The following is a 22,605-nucleotide window of genomic DNA, read 5'->3' as shown; positions in this document are numbered from 1 at the left end:
AGACATTGCTGTTCAGCAGAGCTGAACTACTCTTTTAACCAACTATTGATGATCATGTGGTGGTTATACACACACACACACACACACACACACACACACACACACACATATATATATATATATATATATATATATATATATATATATATATATAATTAATAGTTGATCATTTTAAAGATGACTATTAGAGAAACTATACATAAAGTTTTCTTAATTCAATCCATTTAAAAATATTTATGAAAGACAAAGCTGAAGTAACTGGTGAGTTTTACTTTTAATGTATACTTGTATACTGAGATACCAAGGCCATATTTTCTACACACTCTGAACCTTCAAAAGTCAAATGTCTTAAGAAGCTCTTGACCTTTAGATATTGAACTGTTAGATTCACAATTACAAAATACACCTCAGTAGGGGCTGTAATTTAAAAGAGATGCTGAAATTCCTAATCTAATGTCTCTATAATCATAATTAGTAATATTAAAGCAAAGGTCTTCAAACCTGCTCCTGGGCACCAACAGTCCTGCAAAGTTTATTTCCAACCTGCTTCAGCCTTTGTATTTTTGAGCAGTCTAAAGGAACTTGATTACGGCTGTAGCTAAACTCTGCAGGACAGTGGGTCCCCAGGAACAGGGATGAAGACCTACGTATTGAAGGACCAAAAAGCAATGTGACCTTAAATAGGTATGAAACTTGACTCAAAACATCATAGATCAATACGCTTTAACATGGCTAATTTATGTTTCTGAGTAAGTCGATTTTTTTTGTCGCATCTAATATGGGAACTTTATTTGGGTATTTTATCACATAACGGACAGTGAGGCTGCTTTCCAGTCATTACAGCAAAACCTAACTGCCAGTATGAGAATGATCCTGTATCTCAGTAATATACACTTTGAAAAAGATGTATACCAAGCTATTAACCATTCCTTTATTATGAATTATTTTGGTGGATATAAAATGTGGTTCATTGTGACTTGCTACCTCAAATCATTCCAAAAGTTAAAGAAACTGCTCAAACACACAGCAAATGTAAACGTTTTTACTATTTGAAGGAATTCTCAACATTGCCATATAAAAGTAAAACTAAACATCAGTTTTAATAGACATGAATCAACAATAAGGTAGATTAAAACATACAGAATGGAGTTTAATTTTGAGGGAAGCCATTGAAGTTAGACTTTTCTCAAGAAAAAGGTTAATCTGGATTATGTAATAGAACTCAAAAGGCATTTACATCATATACAGTATAACCTGTGTAATAACCCCTTAACATGACCTTAAATGTTTACACACAAAAAAAATATAACATTGCTGATCATAACTATGAAATATGAACATTATTCTACATATCTAAGCTTCATAAGGATATTTAAAGCAAGGTCAAAAATGAAGGAATGATGCAGGATTTACTATACATCATTGTGAACTGTACTGTGGAACATCAACATCTCCCAACAACTTCATTCATGCACATATGCCTATAGTTCCATACATCATCTAGATCACATACATTTAAATTTACGTCAGTCTAAGTACTGTACAAAGAAAAATTTGTGAGCAGTTCACAGAACTGTAGGTCAGAGTATATTATATGAACATTAACAGACCAGTTCTGAACTAGGGTAAAACACCAATATCGTATTTCAAAGTGGATAAAAGCAGTTAGGCCTATGTAAAAACAATGAATTTTATGTACAGTTTATTTTAACAAATAACGTTCAGAAAACTGAATGATTTTGAATAACCTGCATTGCAGGAAACTGAGTCATCAGTAATTTAACCTTCATTCATTTACTGAGCTTTGATAGGGAAACTGAGTTGGTGATTGCGACTGAAGAGATTCTGTAGAAGCAGCACCATGAGTCCTCTGATGTTCCTCCAAAAGATTTAGAAAAGCAAAGGCTTTGTCACACTCTGTGCATTCATAGACCACTTGTCCTACATGGCTTTCTTGATGCTTTTGCAAATGAGCAAACATGGTGAAGGATTTATAGCACATATCACACCGGTATTCTCGGTTGTCCTCACTCAGGCTTTGATGTTCAGCATGTTGTTTTCTTTTATGTTTTGCAAGATCATTTGATGTAAGGTATGTTCTGCTGCATATTGGGCATTGGTGTTGCCTTTTTGCATCGTGCAGTTTACTGTGAGTTACAAGAGCTGGTTCTGTTTTAAAGGATTCTGAGCACACTTCACACTGGTAAGGGCGTTCACTGTGTATCTGCTGGTGCTGTGTTAGGTAACGTTTCTTCGTAAAGCCTTTTTTACAAACCAAGCACTTGAATGGGCGTGGATCCTCATGATGCTTTTTATGATGCTCCGTTAAACTGCTGTTGGAGGAGAAACGTCTTTTACAGATAGGACAAATTATGAAGTCTTCTCCAACATCAACCTCTTCTTCTTCTTCACCCATTTGAAAACGAGTGCCTGAACTCTGCTTCTTGGAGGAAGAGGTAGATAGCTCTGAACAGTGTTTTTTTGAAAAGCTCACATTTCTGTTACTACAGTGGTGTTTGCGGAAAGCATCACTTCCAAGAAAGCTGTCCCCACATTCTGTGCATTCATACTGAGTAGCAGCAGTCAAATGGCATTGTTCATGTTCATCAAGGTCTTTCTTAGTGGGAAAAGTCATATTACAAACACTGCACATGTGAGAATGAACAGAGAGGTGATTCGCAAGGTCCAAAGCTTGGTAAAAACTCTCTGGACATATGGGGCACTGGTAAATTTTGTCACGCTTCACAGGTTCCACACGGATCTTTTCACTGGTAGGAAAGTTGGTGTCCTTGGAAGCCTTTTCATTCCCATGGCTTTGTAAATGAGTGAGAAAAAGGTGGTGGTGGGTGAAGCTCATGCTGCAGTGATTACATTGATAAGACCGTGGACCCGTCAACTGATGACTGAGCTGATGCTTTTTCAGGTGTGAACCATGTAAAAAATGCTTGTTGCATTCAGGACAGGAGTATGGTCGCTCTTTTGCTGGATTGCAGCCATGTTCCGAGAGCTGTTCTGGATCTGGAAATCTTACTTGACAAATTCCACAGCGATACTTGTACTGCTCAATGTTACTTGTAATGGCAGGAGTTACTTGAACTGTTTGAGGTGGGTTGGGGGGAATCAACGGCGGAAGCTCTTCTTCTTGCTCTGTGTGCATCTTGCGATGTTCTGCTCGACTTGTTTTGCAGGAAAAGGTTTCATCACAAAGGTCACATGGAAAGTTCTCATCACGATGGGTAACCATGTGCTCAACTAATTCCGTAGAGCGTGTAAAGCTCAGGTTACACTTGGTACAACGGTGCGGACTCTTTTTGATATGCGCTTGCTTGTGTTTGCGCAGGCTGAAGAGTGAGACAAAACCTTTACCACACATTTGACACTGAAACTCCGCTTTGTGGCACCGTTGATGTTGTTGCAAGTTCACAAGCTGAAAAAAGCACTTGCCACATTCTTCACATTCAAAGGGTTTCTCGCCAAGATGACATCTTTGATGATCTTCAAGACTTTCTGATGTTAAGAATGTTTTACCACAAACATGGCAAGGAAAGTACGGTGCTGAATCAGAGTCATTGTCACTGTCGTCTTCATCTTCAAAATTTCTGGAGTCTTCCTCATCTGATTCCTGACTTGCACTACCAGAAGATCTTTTCAATTCGTTATCAGCCAAGGTTTCGATAACGTCCTCTTTGTGTTTTATTTTGCAGTGCTTCATGTATGACCTTTTTATTGTATAGGTTTTGTCACATGGCTCACACCTATATATTTCAGGCTGCTCCGCTCTAGCTTTCACACTAGATTCGTTTGAGTTGGATGGTTGTGCATGCAAATGAGCCATCCTTTGGTGAATAGTCAGGGCTTTAGCAGTCAAAAAACGCATCTTACAATAATTACAGGCAAAGGGACGACTGGGGTCATGACAAGATCTATGAATGTCCAGGTCAGATGGAAAACGAAAATTCTTGCAACAAATTTCACAAGTATAATTCATCTTTTCATTATGTTGCATTTTCATATGCCTTTGCAATGTACCAGCTTGAGCAAAGACTTTATTGCACACATAGCATCTGTGGATGTCAGATCTGCGCTCTTGATCCTCACGGCCATGTTCCTCCAAATGACTTATAAGTCTCAGTCCATCAGTAAAACTCTGATCACACTCAGAACACTGATACTTGTGAACAGATACATCCCCTTTCTCTGCCTCATTGTCCTGGTCCTGATCTTTACATGAGAATTTAGTCTGTAGTACTCCAGTTCCTGTTGTATTAGAACCCTTGTTAAATACTAGAACGGTGTCATTTAAGTCACCCCCACTTTCAATTGCAGACCCATTATTTGAGATAAGTGTGTGGCCTGTACATTTTCTCCTGTGTTTCTCCATTGTCTTTCTGGTCCAAAAACCAACATGACATTTTGTGCAAGAAAGTGGGTAAACTCCCTTATGTATGCGCATGTGCATACCAAGGCCAGTGCTCCTGGAAAAACGCATGGTGCAATGTGGGCATTTAAGAGGCTTTATAACCTCTGTGTTTGAACATGCACGTTGCTCCAGCACATTTATCTCACTGCTGCTTTCTTGGTTCTGTCCATACCCCTCATCGACCTGCTCTTGTTTTATGACTTGCACATGACCGGATACCAATTGCTGCTGATTGATTTTATGTTGTGGCTGATCAGATCTATGCTTTGCTAAAAAATGTTGCTGGAGTTGTGAGAACAATAAAAATCGTTCACTACAGTTAGCACAGGAAAAACTTTTAATCTTGGTGGGGTTCTTGACTTTATCATTTACCTGTTGAGATGATTCGGATGATTTTGAGCTAATGACACAAGTCTTCTGATGTACATACAGCGCATCCTGGGTGAACAGGTCACCACACTTATCACAAAGAATTTTCTCATGATTTTCTCCCTTACCGCTGCATTTAGCGAAGTGCCGTTTCAAATAGTCTGTTCGGATGAAATGCTCTCCACAGTTGGCACAGCCATATGGTTTTTCCCCTGTATGAAGACGTAGATGTACCTTTAGCTGCCCCGATAGTTTAAAGCGTCGAGGGCAATACTCGCATTGGTATTTAAATTTATTCATATAGTGCACCTGTATACGTTGCAGAAGTTTGGATGTTTCTCTGCATGGTTGGGTTTGAACATCATTCTTGACAGGTGCCACACTTTCCTTTGAAATCTTTTTGCATCTGATTGAGACATTGTGCCTCCTTAAAGTCTTCTTAGAACTGTAAGTTTTGCCGCATCTTTTGCAGGGAAAAGGTTTATCGGTAATGTGGAGCATGGACATATGACGCTTCAGATCACTGAGGGTGGACAACTGCTTTGAGCAAACTTTGCATTTCAATGAGTCACCATCTTCCTGGGTTTTACTTTGGGGACTTGTGCTTAAGCTGTTGAGACTCATCTTTTCAACTCGTACCTCGAGTTGGCGCTTTCCTCTGCAGCGGGTTTGGTGCAGTTTTAAATAATCATATCGTGAGTAACAACTTTCACAAGTCTTGCACCGGTATGGCTTGACCTCTGTATGAGTGAGAATGTGACGCCTTAGGTATCTGGCTCTCAAGAATGACTTGGTGCAAAATTTGCACTTAAATGACTCACCACTTTCTCCAGGAACTACAGTGATGTCTTTCTGATTCTTTAATTCAGCAAACATTGATCCTCCTAAACTCTCCTTGGACACACCATCACAAAAAGCTTCATGTTGCAAATATCGATCCTCACTGTCAAATTTCTGTCCACAATGCATGCATGAATATGCAGTTTCCTTTGAATGAAGAGATATGTGTCTCTGGAGGAAAATGCTAGATCTGAAACATTTAAAGCATTTTGGACATTGCTGCTGAAATTTGCAGTTCTCATTTGTTCCTTTTCCTGTTTTGGTTTCAGTTTTGTTCTGCATGCCCTTGCACTGTTTTTCGTGAGAATTTCTATAGTTTTTTCGAGTAAAAATTTTCCCACATTTTCTGCAAGCAGGTTTCATCTTGTCTCCATTGCAGAGTTCAACGTGATCTTTAAATTTTCGTTTTCTGTAAAACTTCCCACACTTTGAACAAGGAAATACTGTCTTTGCCAAGTGTGCCCTCTCATGGAGTTTTAAATTGTTTGGAAAACGAAATGAATGTGGGCAGTATGAGCAATTATAGGCTTTGCCGGTCTTTTTCAAATCAGTGTCAAGACTATGTTCAGCCTTTATTTGCTTTGTACTTGACGTTTGTAATGGAGGCCGTTCCTCTATTTGACATTTTTCCTGATGCAATTTAAGAACTTCCTTTCTATGAAAGTGCCTGCCACAAGTTAGACAGGGAAAAGGCTTTTCACCTGTGTGAAGGCGGATGTGACGAATAAGTCCAGCACGACTTGAGAAATGGTGTTTGCAGAACTGACATTTGGATGCAGAAGGTCCAGGCATATGAGTCAAACAATGCTCACTAAGTGCCTTTGAGTCAACAAAGGCTTCTTGACAGAGACCACATTTGAACTCCTCTTTGTAAATTTCTTCTACCTTGTGAGGTGTAGCTTGGTCCTTTGAAGGGAGAAGTTCCTTAAGTTTGCGTCTCCTCTCATGCACAGCCACATGTCGAAGCAGAAATACTGGAAACTTGAACTCCAAAGGGCAATCAGGGCATTTAAGCATGCCTTTTTTAGGATGGGACTGTCTGTGTTTTAACAAATCTCCAATTGACGGCAGAACTTCCCAGCAGACTGAACATTGTACATTCCGTCTGTGCACATTTTTATGAGCCATTAGGTGCCCATGCCTGGCAAAATTTTTGCCACAGTCTAAACAGCGAAAAGGTTTGTTTCCTTTATGAAGTCGTAAGTGCTTTTTTAAAGAGTCAGGTGAAGCAAAGGCTCTTCCACAGAAGCGACAGGAGAAAGAAAGTCTTGTGCCTTTATCAGCACTTTCTTCTTTTTTCAAATCAGCAGCATTAGCATGTTTGTGTTTGACTGCCTTTTTGCAATGTCCAAGCAATTTGTGCTTTGCTAAATGGTTGTAGTAACCAGACTTGCTAGAATACTCAGATGGACAGAAAGTGCATTTGTACCGTGATGTTTTTTGTACGGATGTAGTCAATGGTGACTCTTTGTCCTTTTTTTCGGTACAGTTAAGTTCCTCTAACTCTTTTTTGTTCTTTACCTTTCCTTTGGCTCTATAGAGTTTAAGCTTAATGCAAGTTTGCTTAATGTGTCTATTGCGGTTGCCAGCCACAGTAAACATATCTTTACACAAAGGGCAGCGATACTTGTCACCAATCCTTCCTTTGCCTTTTTTCATGTATTCTTTGAGACACTGGTGCCGCAAATGACGCGTCCGATTGTACGAGTACTTGAAAATGCGAAAACAGATTGGACATTTAAACTTTTGCGGGAAGTTGCTATCTGAAAGCGAAGATTTTTCATGTGGGACAATCTTTTGAGAACATTGCTCTCTTTTATGTTTGTTAAGATTCCAAGTATATTTGAATGCTTTTTCACAGTTGTCACACTTGAAGGGCTTCTCATCCGAGTGTGATCTAAGGTGTGCATTCAATTGCGCTCGGAGTCTGAAATTCTTGCCACAAATGTGACAATGCATTCGTTCAGGTGATTGGCTTGTCTTGCACACATCCATTAGCTTCACAAAGCAATTACGAAGTTCTACATTGGAGCCTACTGTTTCCACCACATCTGGTATGTCGTTCTTTTCAGGGATTGATTCAGAGTAATCTGCAGTCTGTAAAAAAGGGTCTAGTATCAAAGGTGTGCATGCTACTTTACGCTTGTGACCTTGACATTTGTGAGCATTAGGAAAGTATAATCCGCAACGGTCACATCTATGTTGTGTGACAACTCTATGCTTAAGCTCATGTTCTTCATGATATGGTTGTCGAACAAAGGCTTTTTTACAGTACCTACATATGAACTTTGCCTTCTTCTCAGTAAGCACTTTGGTATACAAGAGGGATGATTTTTTCTTGTCATTAAGCTCGACTTTTCCACAGACATGTTTTTCTGTCAATATACCACCAGTTAAGTAACTTTCACAAGAGAGACAATACTGAGAGTTATGAGTAGAATGCAAGCAGTGGTAGTGTTCAATTAGATCATCTACACTTTGTGTTGACTCTTGGCACTCAAAGCAATGATATTTCTTTCCAGTTTTTTTCTCAGTTGTCTTAAGGAGAACAACAGGCTGCATTTTTCTCTTTTGGGTCCTTAAATGTGATAAAGAATCTTTGCTTGTAATGGTACCAATGTCAGTCAGAAATTTTTGCTGTCCAGGATCTAGGAAGTCCTTGGACATTTGGTCTGTGCCAAGTAGTGGTGGATCTTTTGGTACATCAGTTCCCTCATCCATCTTATTTTTAGATTCAAAAGCACTGTAATTAAACAGACTACACTCATTGACTTTGTTTACATGTGCAGGTTCCATGTGTTTCAGTTGCTTAGTGTTCTGCACTGCACTACTTAAACCAAAACAAGACTCAAGGAACCCAAAACTACTCCGCTCAACTTGTTCTTCATCAGATGTAAAGCATTTCGCATTTAGCTGAACAGAATTTCCATGGACAGATTTTGAGGATGTGGTTTTAGGATGGGGTTTTTTGCTCTCCATTTGACAGCTGTAATGAGATTTTTTTCCATGTCCAGATACCCCAATTATCTCTTGAAAGTCGGGTTTTGTGGATGGGCTTTCAGGACCTGGTTGATTGCTTTCCAATAAGGAGCCATCAAAATAATCTTTTTCATTGCCATATATCTTAATTGTTTCTTGACAGTTGGGCTTTGAGGATTTATTTTCAGGATTTGGATCCATTAAATCTAATTGGTAGTCACCAAGTGGACCTTTTCCGTCACCAGAAATCACAGGTGTCTTTTCAAGTTCAGGTTTTGACATGTTTTCAGCAACTGGGGTTGTCCTTTCCAGTTGGCAAATACTTGAATCTATGGTTGGACAAGTGTTTTCACCCCCATTAGAAGTCAAAGAAGCATCAATATTTGCATGATTTGAGGCACAATTGGAACCATCCTGAGAGGTACCAAGCTCTTTGCAGTGATCCAAAAAACATTCCAAATCACAAGTCATCTCCCTTTCCAAAATTTGCCCTTCTTTTGACAAAGGTACTGCACTAATCATATGGTCCAAACCTTGTACATCCATACAAGACACTTCTGCATTTGTAAGAAGTGGCCCCTCACTACAGTCACTGCCAGTATGGTTTACACAATCACTGCTTTTGCCTGGGGTCACTGGAGGTCCAGTGTCCTTCTGTTGTTTTATTTCACTCAAACCTGCTTCCACAATACTATTGACCTCAGCAGAAGGTAAGTGCATACTTGAATTCAGGTCTCCTTCATCTGAAGGCTGCCCAGCCTGGATGCCACCCATGTTAACATCAATGGATGAACTTAAATTGCAATCAAAATTTCCTTCCGTGTCAGAGCAGCTGCTAATATCTGAATATTCAACAAGACTAGCATTCGTCTCAAAAGCAGGTTCTAATACAGCCTTGTCAGAATGTGCTTCCAGTATGGATTCAACCTCTACAGAGTTAGGCAAGGGATAGGGTATCACATTACCATCATTTTCTCCTTCATCCCCTGGCTTATCTTGTTCAAGGTCGTCTGAACCCATTACATCTTGCCAAGATGATTCATAGCATGTGTGCTGCAGAGAATCAGACTCCAAATCTTTTATGTCTGATTCAGCAATGTCTTGCAAATCCATCATGCTTTGTAAGTTCTCCTTCTCAATTAACTCTTCTATCTCATGAGCAAAGCTCTCGTCCGGTTCCACTGGCATTCCATTACAGTCCATACTTCCAATAGAATTGTCCGGGCTATGGTTAGACAGAATCTGTGCTTGCTGAAGTGCATTCCATGTTTGAGCCATCCTGGTGTTCTCCTCCAAGGGCTAATTCTCCTACCTCTGAAAGACAAATGTCCATGCGATTACCAAAAAGCACACGTTTATAAGTATATAAGAGAAAGACAATAAGTCAATAAGAGAAAGTTAAATGCTCACCCCACTTATCCACTACATATCAGTGGGAACATTATTGCTGATTTGACCAAAGATCTGCATAAAGAAAAAGAAAATCAATTTAAAAAAATAAGCATACAAACCATGATCACTGACAAAATCTGTTCTCATGAACTAAATGAAGGAGTTGCTCCCTAATGTTGACATTACATGAGGACCAGTAGTAGCTGCTATTACCACCATTTTGAGGAATAGAACATCAAGAGTAAACTACATCAGTGTTTTTCCAGTGCTTGAGTTAGGTGGGAAAAAGAGCAGTGCTTGTTGAGGTACACAGAATGCTTGCAGCAACAAACAATACTAGACAGAGTATGGGGATGCCAAAAGGTATAAAGCATAGCTCAGAGAAAAGAAGCAGCACAGCCAGGCACCATCAAGAAACACCACAACATAACATTTTGTTGGTTCTGAATCCATTTTGTGTCTCAAATAATTACAAAGAAACAAGTCCAGGTGAAAGCATACATTTGTGGTCTACATACAGACTGTAGCGTCACCTCTCCAGAGAGGTCCAAATAAGGGACTTTCTCACCAAAGTACAGTACTAAAGTACTAGGGCAATTGAGTGAACTATTTCCAAGTACCATTTAAAAAAGTTTTCATACACACCAACGTTGGGTACTAAAAAAAAAAACAAGCCGGTTGACAGCAACGTCATTTGCACATGGCAAGATTCATAGCACAGACTTTTTTGGAAGCGGCTGTTTGCAGCTGCGGTTAAATGCACTTGCATTTTTAAATGTAACTGATGTACATACTGTCAGTTATGTATTTAGAGTAGTATATCTCTCTCTCGAAAGAGATACAACCGTACAACCGTCAAATTTTAGGGCAAAATATGGCAAATTTCTTAGGGTGTATTCACACCAGGAAAGATAATTTCTTTTTTGTAAATGGTCAACAAAACTAAATTTGTGTTTAATAGTGCTAACTAACGGAACATGAATCCCACAGAGAGTGCATGCTCTTATACATAGCATGGTAAATGACATTTCCACTGCACAGAAAATAAGACTAACTTTAGGTAAAAATAAGGCAAAACTTAAAAACACTGTGTATGGGAAAGCGATTGCAGGCTTTTTACATGTATCATTTGGCTAGCAAATATAGCAAATATAGCAGTTTTCTCATAACACAACTATGGGAGCCTTTTTAACTCAAAAGGTGCAGTGCTTTGGATTGAGGTCAGATTATATTCAACCTTAAGGGGGAAAAGAACTTAAACTTGAATTCATCTACATTCGTGTCCCATTATCCAGTTAGGAAGAATTCCTATTACAACTGGCAATAAACCCCACAAATGATCAGAAAGCTACAAGATTTGAAGAGAAGTACTCCAAATTGTTGTTTTATTTGTTTATTAAAATTTTTTAAATAACCTGCATGAACATTCCTGCTCAAAATCATGGTCCAAACTTATACCTACCCATAAACCTAACATAAACCTAATCGTAAGTTATATGACGACCCTGATTCTTAAGCCTACATTTAACAAATTTTAAAACTGATTAATATATGACTCCAGACTCAAACAAGATGGTCACCCTGCATGATCAGGCTTGGTTGAGCCTGTATTCACAGTAGTGTTTGCTATCTATTTAGCAAACAGGAATGTGTGGTCTGCTGCAGTTACAACGTATCCACTGGAAGATTGCCTGGAAATTGTTATTTAAGTTTTGTCTTAACAACATATTATAGCATCATTACATCATTCACACCATATTATGTACCATGACAAAATGAAGGGTTGTATAACTGTTGAATAGCAGGATATAAGTGCTTGTTATACAAACAATGAATAATGCAAAGAATAGTGGTTGGACTTTCCAATAGTCTATTTAGTTCCTTCTGCACCTTCGGTAACACATTTAGCATACCCCACACACTCTAATGGTAGACCAGATCCAGTCCAGAACTAGCAGAGGGTCAATACAGACCAAACAGCATGAAATCATAATGAAGTTCATAAATTAAACTTAGGCGGCTTAAAAACACAAATGACCCAGAGCAGCATCTCACCAGCAGTGAACAAATCCACATAACATTTAATAGAGTTTATGCAAATCTCATAAAGAGTTTTCCATTCGATCCCAGCTGTCTTCTAAAACTAGTCTTGTGATGAGATCCACTGATCATCTTACCATTGGCACCTTCCAACAGTTGGTTCTCAATGCCAGTCTAGGAGAAGCATATGCTGACATGATAAATAGCATTTTCTCTAGAAGGCTTCCTCATAAAAGGTCAGTGCCAGCTATCTTCATTTCAGGATTTCAAGACTTCTCTTCAAGGTGAACTTCAAAGTCCACTTCCTAGGCTGAGATCTATGGGGGTTGTAGAGGGTGCTAAGCAGCTTGAAGACCCTCAGTGATGAGATTATGGGGCCAGGACTGACACTTTTTTTTGGTAAAGATTTATTTTTAACCCTTTTGCCTTTATTATGACAGGAAGCAAAGCAGGAGAGAAAGCAGATCACGTAAATTTGCTGCCGTACCATGGCCGCAACAGGCGCAGTGATATTACACAGCACCTGAAAACAGCCAGACCCTCTTGCTTGCACAGGGACCGTGTATTGCAAGCTGAAGACTATTTTCCACAGGCGCAACGTGATATCACTGCGCCTGCTGTGGCCAATAGTATGGCAGCAAACCTACTTGTTTATTACACCAGAAAGGGAGTATAGTTCCTAATCATATCGTTATATTTATATTATATCAATATTAACCATATCACTAAATCAGTTTTGGTACACAAACTAAACAAGAGTCAAGTTTTAAGTAACAAAAGATGCATGGACCACGAATGCCTGTTAAATATGACATACCTTAATAGTTCATGATTATTACGCCAGAATTAGAGTATGGTTAATAGTTAAATTGGCCTAGAAAAATATTTTTTTTATTTTCCGTCAGTCTGTAACCAATGTAACCACAGAAGAGTGCAGTTTTAATAATCAAAACTCTCTAAAAAATTTTGAGCTACAGATGCTAATAGTCTAATCAGATTCAACAATCTATGCCAAGATGAGCCCCTTTGAAAATGTGCTTCTGGGCCGGAATGTTTTGGTTTACGAAACCTGCTTACTGCCAGTTTACCCAATTGGATTTCAGCACCCTGGGTATACCCTGAAAAACACCGCATTTAATTTAATTCATCAAGTGGATCTTGTGGATGTCAAATATCTGATCTGTGTGGTGCCACTTCTAGTCAAACACAATAAGTGCTGACTGCTTAAGGCCCCGATATACTTCAAACTAAATCGAAGGACAAACTGAAATGACAATCTCAAACAAAATTAGGCCAAAACTAAGTTTGTTGTGGCAGTTCGAATCAGCTCACCAAAGCAAACTTTTTGTGGAGTTTGTTTTAGCTCCTAAACACCTTTAAGCTACCATTGGTTCAAGGCAGTTACACAATTAGTGGGCGTGTTCAGAAACTCCACCTTCTTTGATGCTGGATTTTTTCTTACCAGTTAATTTCTCATTCAGCCGAGGTCAGGCAAGGGAGCATATAAATATATACATAGCTGAGCTGCCACAAATATACATCTAGACCAGTACAAATCGCTCGCAGATAGACTTTTAAAGTTCAGAAAAGCAATTAATTCCAACAAATAAATTTCCAACAAAAAAAAACAAATAAACTCTTCCTGCAGAGTTTCAACCTAGCTGTGTCAATGACCTGGAGTTATGCAAAAAGCAATGTAGAGAAATGAAAAGAATGACAGGAAAGGTAGCAAGCAAATGAATATTACACCATACTGCTGCTGTCATTGGTATTCTTCTTTCAAAGCTAATTAAAAATGTACACAAATAAACCTTTGTTTTTTAATCAAACTTATAGGGCAAGTGCTAACGTCACGTCATGTTTACATTCATCTAAACCCTGCCTCCAGCAGCACATTCTGATGTTTGGAAACTGTATACCATCGCTCAGCCTTTTCAAATTTCTTTTAGCCCTCAATAAGAATAAAAACGAAGCTTGTTTGAAGTATATCAGGGCATTTATTGACTTACAGAAGCTGACTAGATTAACCTCTTAGGTATCGAAATTTAACACCGAAGGGCGAGACATTTTTGATATTCAGTTGCATCGAGGCAATTCGGTCAGTGCCTAAAAAAAAAAAAAAAAAAAAAAGTATAGAACTTCAAACCCAGCCCAAGGGCTGTCAATCAAATGTTGCACTGGTCCTGGTTGTAGAAACAATATCTACAGCTCTGCACTGTCCAGGATGCAATGTATGATCCACTTCCAAGATTTGGATCCAGCCAAATTCTAAATAAAACATCTAGAAATTATGCTTGCAAAGCCTCCAAAACTAACTAGAAGGAAGGAATCACACATTTCATCTGCAAGACCAGAGTAATGGCGTCTAATCCTGCTCCTGAATAACCATCTTCCTGCAGAGGTCCAATCTAGTCTGAAAATTCTACTAATCCCAGAAAATAGTTGAATTAGGCAGTTTAATATTGAGGGGGAACCTGTAGAAAAGTGGCTGTCCATGAACAGGACAGGCAATAACCCTTATATTTGACAAAAGCAAGTAATTGGAGAAGGAAATATCAATTTAATTTACATGAAAAAATAATAGCTTGACAGAGGTAGGATAAAGAGAGAATAAAGCTCCATTTCACAAAGAGATGAATGCGTAAGTCTTTAAAGTATACTCCTTTCTCAGTCTGTGCCAGAGACTTGTACAGAATCAGCCTATGTTCACTGTCTAGGGGCTTTAAATCAAACAGTGTTGAATTACCGCTGGTTGGGGTGGAGGGTGGTTGCCTGTATTCATTGTAAAGACTGCATGCACCAAACCGAGATACCCGTACCGTGATGATTCGGATTCGCACGAATACATGTATGGTGCCAGAAGCACATTAGGGCTGGATCTTAACTCCAAATACTAACAAGACTCAAACAAGACCAAACATCTAATGACTTTGTTTTTTTACAAAAGAATGTCATATACATATTAAGGTCTGTTTTTCTTTTTTTTTTCCAGAGGTCCTTTTAGCCACCAGATCCAGTTTGTATACAAATCAAATGACCTCTGCTGCTACCTGGATCCAGTCCATATCCAGAGCAGATGGTGATCAGCACCTAGTGTTGGGGATAAACAGTTAAGACCCCAGGAACAGGTATGCTGAATGAAGACCAGGAGTCAGAGATATGCTCAAGAAAAAGAAACATTTACTAAAGAAAATGGTTTGCAGTTTCATCAGCAGAAGTCAGTTCAGCACTCACAATAGAGTTTGTAGGCCGCACTGCTTACATCTTAGAACCACCAGTAATTATACTCCAACAGAGGTCACTAATTGCATTAATACATAGGTATGCAAGATTCTGGTTGGTCAAACATAGATAAACTTTGAATTTTACATCCTTATGTGGATATTTTTGAAGAATTTGATAGTTATTATTTGGGTGAGGAGTGACCAAAGGTCAGATGCAATAGATCTCTTCAGAAACACATCTAAGATGCCCTGGACATCAGGGTGGGTGATGGAAAAATGACAGTTTCCTCCTACAGCTTTCTTTGCGTCTAGCAGCAAAGCCACTCAAATGCAGAGAATATTTATCTATATTTCAAGGTTTGCCAGTGATCCACTCCTTTAGTAGAGACGACCTCTACAGCCCTGAACGTCAAAAGAGACCAGGACATCTAGAGAAGACCCAATGACAGATACCTAGTGAAGACCTCATCACATAGATGGCCATCCGGACAAAACCATGGGAAGCAGACCTTTCACAATGTAACTTTGCTGCAATTGGAATTGAACTTATGATTCATCTAACCAGATGAGAATTGGCCCCCCAACTGAGCCTGGTTTCTCCCAAGGTTTTTTCTCTACTCTGTCACAGATTGGTTCTTTGCTGCTTCAGCCATTGGCTGTAGCCGCAGGTTTCTATGCGAACTGGAGCTAATAACAGCTGCTGCAATGATGCAATGACCTTACCAATAAACGATTGGCCCTTTCACTTAGAAGGCGGGAATATTGTGCCATGTTGCACACTGCATTTACTCCAAGTGATAAGTATATATGTGAACAGTCTTTTTTAATATTTATATTTACACTCTTAACTCCTACATTCAGTACTGCATTTTATTCAACAAAATGCCCAATAAAGCTCTTCTTATTTCAATGTTTTCTATATCTGGCATAGTATAGTACTTCAAATGTAACCTGTAGTCACTTCAAGTGAATAGCAGAAATATTGAATCATAACTGCAACAAATTAAGTTATATCATGCAGCACAAATGTCCATCTGTGTAACAAACTATGTGCATATTTACAGACAAACTGTATTCATGTTCACATGCCTAGACAGTAAACAGTTAGTGTTTTTTGGAAACGTTATTTATTCATTCATTTATTCACAAGTCTGCTGCTGTTTGGTCCCTTAAATATGCCGCTGCCAAGTCTGTTGGTCGAGAAAGACAAGCCACATTTGGGACGCCAAGATCCTATACTCACAGGGCAAAATGGTAGCATTATTCTTTTGAATGAAAGCTAAGGATTATCCAAAATGTTATTAGCTGCTATGCACTTTGTCTTTCAAAAATGTTGGTAAACACTGCTGCATGCACCCCTGTGTGTGTGTTTCTGTATGTGTATGTTATGGAAGTCTGAGTGACAGGAGAGCACTTAAAATAAGACACAGAGCAGGGTCCAGATTGAATGCCCTCGTAGACTGGCTTAGGATATCTAATTCAGTCCATTGCAAGGGTTTACATACATCTGAAATCGACATGAGACAGGGAAGAAAAAAAAAGTTAACTGTAATGCACCCTAGGTTTTTCACATAACCTGCTTTCCAGAATACCTACCAATATAACAAGAACAATTAACATACAGCATAATAGAACATTTGAGTCCAGGTTAAGCATGCACAACCCACCTCACCAAAAATAATAAGTATGAGTGAGTAAGAAAATGTCCCAAAATGTTCCTGTTGGACAAAACCAATCATAATGACTCCCTAATTCACACACAGAGAAAGATCCAGCAGCATTGAGCAGTGAGCCTCAACATGCATTGGGTCACAACTGCCCCTGCAGGCATAAAACCCAAGGCTATCCATTCACCAAGCAGTGAAGAAGTCTTATGACACTACAAACCACGAACAACGCACAAAATAACATTGAGAATTAATCCAAGAATGTACATTACTGATATGTATAGTATGAAACAAACAAGAAACAGAACTTACAATATAAGCACTAGGGTTGGGATCATAGGCAAATCGGCTATCCCAACATTGTGTGCGAAATCAATATTGCTATAGAACATTGTGATCACATAACTATTGTGATTTGATATTACACCTTAATGGACACCTTCAGTTTGCAATTCTGAGGACTCAAGATTGCTGCAGCATGTACATGCATCAGTTCACTAGGTTTCAGAAGGATGCTCATAGGTAGAACCACCATATGCCTTTGATGCACTCTTTTGCTGTGCCAGTCCTATATACCAACGTTCTAGCAGGGCAGGGTAAATTGGTGGATGGGTGGAATCTCTACCTTAATAGACCATTGTTTATGATTCAAAATTTTAAATTTTCAATGCCATGGCCCATGCCTTTGATATGAAAGGATAGATCATAGTTGACAGGGAAGTGAAGCAGTAGAGAAATAGGAAGACAGGATTGGGAAAGGTCTGCGAGTAAGGACTCGAACTCGAATGTCAATGTGCTGCCTGTGAAGCTACCGGCGCCTACCTCAGATGACAAATCTTAATGCTGCATACAATTACATTGCAGATGTGCGATGTTGAAAAAGCTTAGGATGGGTCATATCTATATCAATATGATAAAACTCCCATGCACAAAGCAGGACCGATTAAAGGGGACATCATGAAAATCTAACATTTTCCAAGTTTAAAATGGTATATCCCAGAAAACCTGAGATAGACTAATCCAGCAAGAATTTTTGGTAAGCCTTTTTCAGAAAGCTTGTGAAAAACAGGTCACTCAGATTTTGCTCCCCCTGACATAGAAAATAGATCTTATTATAATATTACCAGCCCTTAATTTCCAAGTTTCCACCCACGGCTCCACCATTGTGTTTTCGAAAGGGACAACAGTGTCCAAGTTTTAATGCCATGGTGAACGGTTCTGTCTTCGGCTGCACTGACAAGCACAGAATTGGAGTCCCAGTCTCAGAGGAGACAAGAGAGCAGTGGATTTATTGATTTATTCACTGTATGCACTGTATTCACTGATGCCATAGATCTAATATAAAAATACAGTTTCTTTCCCTTCACATACATTACCAACTGTTTGAGTAACATTTTTTACAAATGTGTATTTGACAGTTTAAGCACAATAAGACATGGACTTTGTTTAGTACTCGCATGCCGCGTGACGGATGCTTTCTGCGTACATCAGAAGTTTAAACTAATTTGGTTTAAAATGCATATTTTTAGCACGATAGATAATAACAATTAAAACCTATATCTGAGAAAGTATCTGAGAAATTAGCTGTAAAAACACAGGAAAAGGGGACAGGGACCAGTACCAGCTTGTTTACATATAAAGAGAGCATGAGCTATGCAATATCGCATTCAGAATTGCAAGCAAATCAGCAGTGATTATGATCTCGGTTTAGTTAGCTGGTCAGTGAACATTTCGTTTATTTTACACTTACTACATTTCTATTCCGGAACACTACAGATCTTTTTTTTTAAATTTGTAACATTGTTTATTTATGTACACTTGTAATTTGTGTGTAATAGTTGTTAATAGTGTTCTTATCGCTATTCACTTGTTTCTTCAACTTTCTTAGGTTAGTAGTTTTTGCTGTGGTGCTGAAGAAGCACTTTGTAAAGTTTTCTTGCCGATTCAAAAAAATTATGACAACCATTCATAAACCTTAATATGATCCAATCTATGAGATTTGTGAACCATTGAACCAGTAACAGTTAAGTAAAGAGATTGAAAGATACATATCAGAAGAACTATTTTCACAATTTCAAGTATAAATTAATTGCATTCTGCACTAGGATTGGGCGATACAGTCATTTTTCATATCATCCGATATCGCCGATACACTATACTATCATGTATTAGAAGGTGGACTTTCTGTACTTGTTACAGGCTATTTCATAACTGTTTGGTGATTTTAAAGACCATCAGTTTAATACTAAATATTGGACATAAATGAACACATTAAATAAATATTTTCAGGTAGCCTACATTAATATTTTTGAGTAAAAAGTTAAATTAAACAAGATATACAGCGCTACGGGCCCCACGCAGCCCACAACAAGCCCTGGCGTATTTAACAAACTTCGAACGCACGTTTCATTAACATGTTACTACATTCACAGATTGTAAAATGTTGGCACTATTTTTGCAGTGCAGCACATTGCGATATGAGAAAATATGACGAAAAATGAAGTATAACAGTTTAAATAAGATCTATATGCTGAACTGTAATTTAAAGCCACTTTAATTAAAAAAATCATACTAAACTGTAATAATAAAGGCACAATACCATTGCTCATATGTAACAGCACAAAATGAGCCTACTGCAGCAATGCTTTCACGTAGCATATGCAGTAGCTGTGAAACAATTCATAGTCAGAGGGTAATGTTTTTTGTTAATAATCTATTATGCAATGAAGCTTATAATAAGCAAATAAAACAATATGGTGTCATCTTGGATTTAAAAACATAGCAGTGTGGACTTATTTTCTATAATTAATTTACTGTCTAAAGCAACATACACAATATTCATTAATCAGTTCACGCATTGTCTGACAATCAAGTGACTTTGGCATCGCTAGAACAAAAGTGTCTTGTAATAAGTACTCTACAGAGGTTAAGCAATTAGTAGATAGCTGGCCACATGATATCAACATGGCAGCCCCCATGATGCAACCTGCCCAATGGCTTTTATGCGGTGACTGCTATAAATATTAGAATATTTTAAGTTCTTTTCATTTAAAGGTTGTTGTTGTTGTTTTTTATGAGGATATGTTTACAGAGAGCACTAGTACAATCTATCTGTATTAAGACTATTCTAAACAACCAATGCTGTCTTGGTCTGTACACAAACCAGTGCATTCAAGTCACTTTAATGTGATTCACATGTTGGATGCAGTATGCCACCAGTGACCTTACTGTAAGATCTGTAATAACTCACTAACTTATATATATATATATATATATATATATATATATATATATATATATATATATATATATATATATACATATACATATACATATACATATATATATATATACATATATACACATATATATATATATATATATATATATATATACATATATATATATATATATACACATATATATACACATATATATATACATATATATATATATACATATATATATACATATACATATATATATATATATACACACACACATACAGTAATGTAATAAGGCACTGGTTTGACAGAGTAGGCAAAGTGTTTGTACATGCTATTTTGTAAAATAAGATCAATGCAACAATAATTCCTCATTCCCAACTGGGAAAATCATCCTTATTTGTGCATGAAAGCAACTAAATACTCATAAATTCGATAAGCTATAATATATATATATATATATATATATATATATATATATATATATATATATATATATATATACACACATTGTGAATAATTAAAAACAGCCAACAAAATGAATAAAAGTCTACTCACCCTAATATGCTAGTATACATTCCAAAAGCAAACTCAATCTTGTCATCACCGTTTTGTCCTTGGTCTTCCAAGCTGTAAAAGTAAAGGCTAACATCATTATGTAGCATTTATTTCTAAGAGAGAAAACTTAAAAACTGTAAACGACGTTATATATATATATATATATATATATATATATATATATATATATATATATATATATATATATATATATATTCTTTAAACGAGATATACATGTTTTGATATTAAATAGGTTCACCATGGTAACCTTGCACAATAAACGATGCAGTATGAGTCTCTACTGGCTAACTGTACATTGACAACAAGGTGGCTGTTTTAAAGTGATGCAAGTGTCCCTAAGACGAAAATCTACGACTAGTCAGTAAATGATCATAGGTGTCAAGTACAGTAACGTTTAGTAACTACACCCGTGTGCATGCATAAAATGTTCGTGGTGTCATTTGAGTTGTTATTTGCTTGTTTACGTAATGCTAGCAGAGCAATCTAAAAGAGAAACGCACGACACGAAGCTAAGCTGGATGGCTGGCTGGCTAGGAACATGGACGTCCAACGTCACAAAACAAAATGGGCTGCATGCTTGAAACCTGGTGTCCGAGCACACAAACAAGAACTCGCGATCAGAGGAACAACGAAACCCAGCATCCTAATTCTAGTTTTAAATCGTATCTACTGCAATATACGCCCAGTAATATGGTATCGTTTAATTACGCCGTAAAGCGGCACAAGCTTCTCCCTGTGAGCCCATTCCCCTTAAGAACTGTTCGTACTCACCGTCGCGTTCGGCTTCCTGCTGCTGCCGTTTTCCTTTGTACGACTGCACCTTCCCCGTTGCGCAATGCGCACGCAGGATATTCCAAAACTTTCACTTCAAGTAAAAGATGCTTGTAACACCGTTTATTATTTAAAAGTTTCAATGGTTCGATGTTAGCCCAACTCAGTGCACATTCACCAAACAATGTGGCTCAACCCGGGATATTTCGTGACACCCGACGACTGGAACCTATGAGACGACTGCGAATGGGGAGAAAGACCCGCCTCCAGTTCTACGGGCCTCCATTTCAATGTCCAACGTGTGGAAACATTTTTGCGCATGGTATCTAAGGAACGTACCTTAAAATGGCTGCCGATGTTGTGGGAGGAGCTTGTTAGATATTCTGTCGACCATCCAATACCATGCCCTTGAAACTGTTGCAGGGTGCAGTCTTGGACCTTACAGATTCTTGTCAAAGAACTTGAGGGCGTAAGTTTACCCAGAGGTCCAAGAATCTACACCACCTATCCTCTTATTTGTTTCTTTGAGATACTCCATAGTTACCATGCTGCTGTAAAATAATGTTCAGGGACAAAAATGCAACCAAATTGATTTTGGAGCCAACCACACCTTTGCACCTAGTAACCTATTGTAAACACATTTGAAAAAGGCAATTGTAATAAACAACTAATGATATACTTTAAAGTGGTTCCTCTTGCTTAAGATTTAAGGTGATGCATCAGATTAATATGGAGAGTCTTAAAATAAAATAATTATATATATTTAACAAACCTGATACTGAGACCATTCATTCACTTCCTCATTTCATGGCAAGTTGTATGCTCACCTGATGTAAATGCTTATCTATTAACCCCAAGGGAGGTCCTAGCAAAGATACATGCATGCACCACCTAGAGAAAGGCTCCCTTTTGTTCAGAGACTGAAACATTTTTCATTTTCCCCCTAGTCTTCTTGTTGACTGTTCTAGATTGACCACAACACTTTAGCCATATCCTTAAATGGATTCCATTTTTTTAGACTTAATCCCAGCTCGCTCTTATTCCCAGAGTTGTACCTTCCAGAGTCACAGATACAATACTAGAGAGTTGTCACTCATAGT

At 38.1% G+C, this 22,605-nt stretch overlaps 1 protein-coding gene across 1 annotated transcript; it reads right to left on the bottom strand.

The window, feature by feature from the left end:
- Positions 1 to 1,028: 1,028 nt before the first annotated feature.
- znf1035 (zinc finger protein 1035) lies at positions 1,029 to 22,175 on the bottom strand. Its single transcript, XM_043261615.1, has 4 exons — positions 21,506 to 22,175; positions 20,714 to 20,785; positions 10,019 to 10,072; positions 1,029 to 9,922 (listed from the first exon to the last, which is right to left on the bottom strand). Exon 4 carries the CDS (start codon positions 9,884 to 9,886, stop codon positions 1,787 to 1,789), a length of 8,100 nt encoding a protein of 2,699 aa, XP_043117550.1. The 5' UTR covers positions 9,887 to 9,922; positions 10,019 to 10,072; positions 20,714 to 20,785; positions 21,506 to 22,175; the 3' UTR covers positions 1,029 to 1,786.
- Positions 22,176 to 22,605: the final 430 nt, after the last annotated feature.

This window comes from Puntigrus tetrazona, chromosome 16 (genome assembly GCF_018831695.1).
Source record: "Puntigrus tetrazona isolate hp1 chromosome 16, ASM1883169v1, whole genome shotgun sequence".
NCBI classification, from domain to species: Eukaryota; Metazoa; Chordata; class Actinopteri; order Cypriniformes; family Cyprinidae; genus Puntigrus; species Puntigrus tetrazona.
Note: the sequence above shows the minus strand (reverse complement) of the source record. Positions and strands in the feature narration are given on the sequence as shown.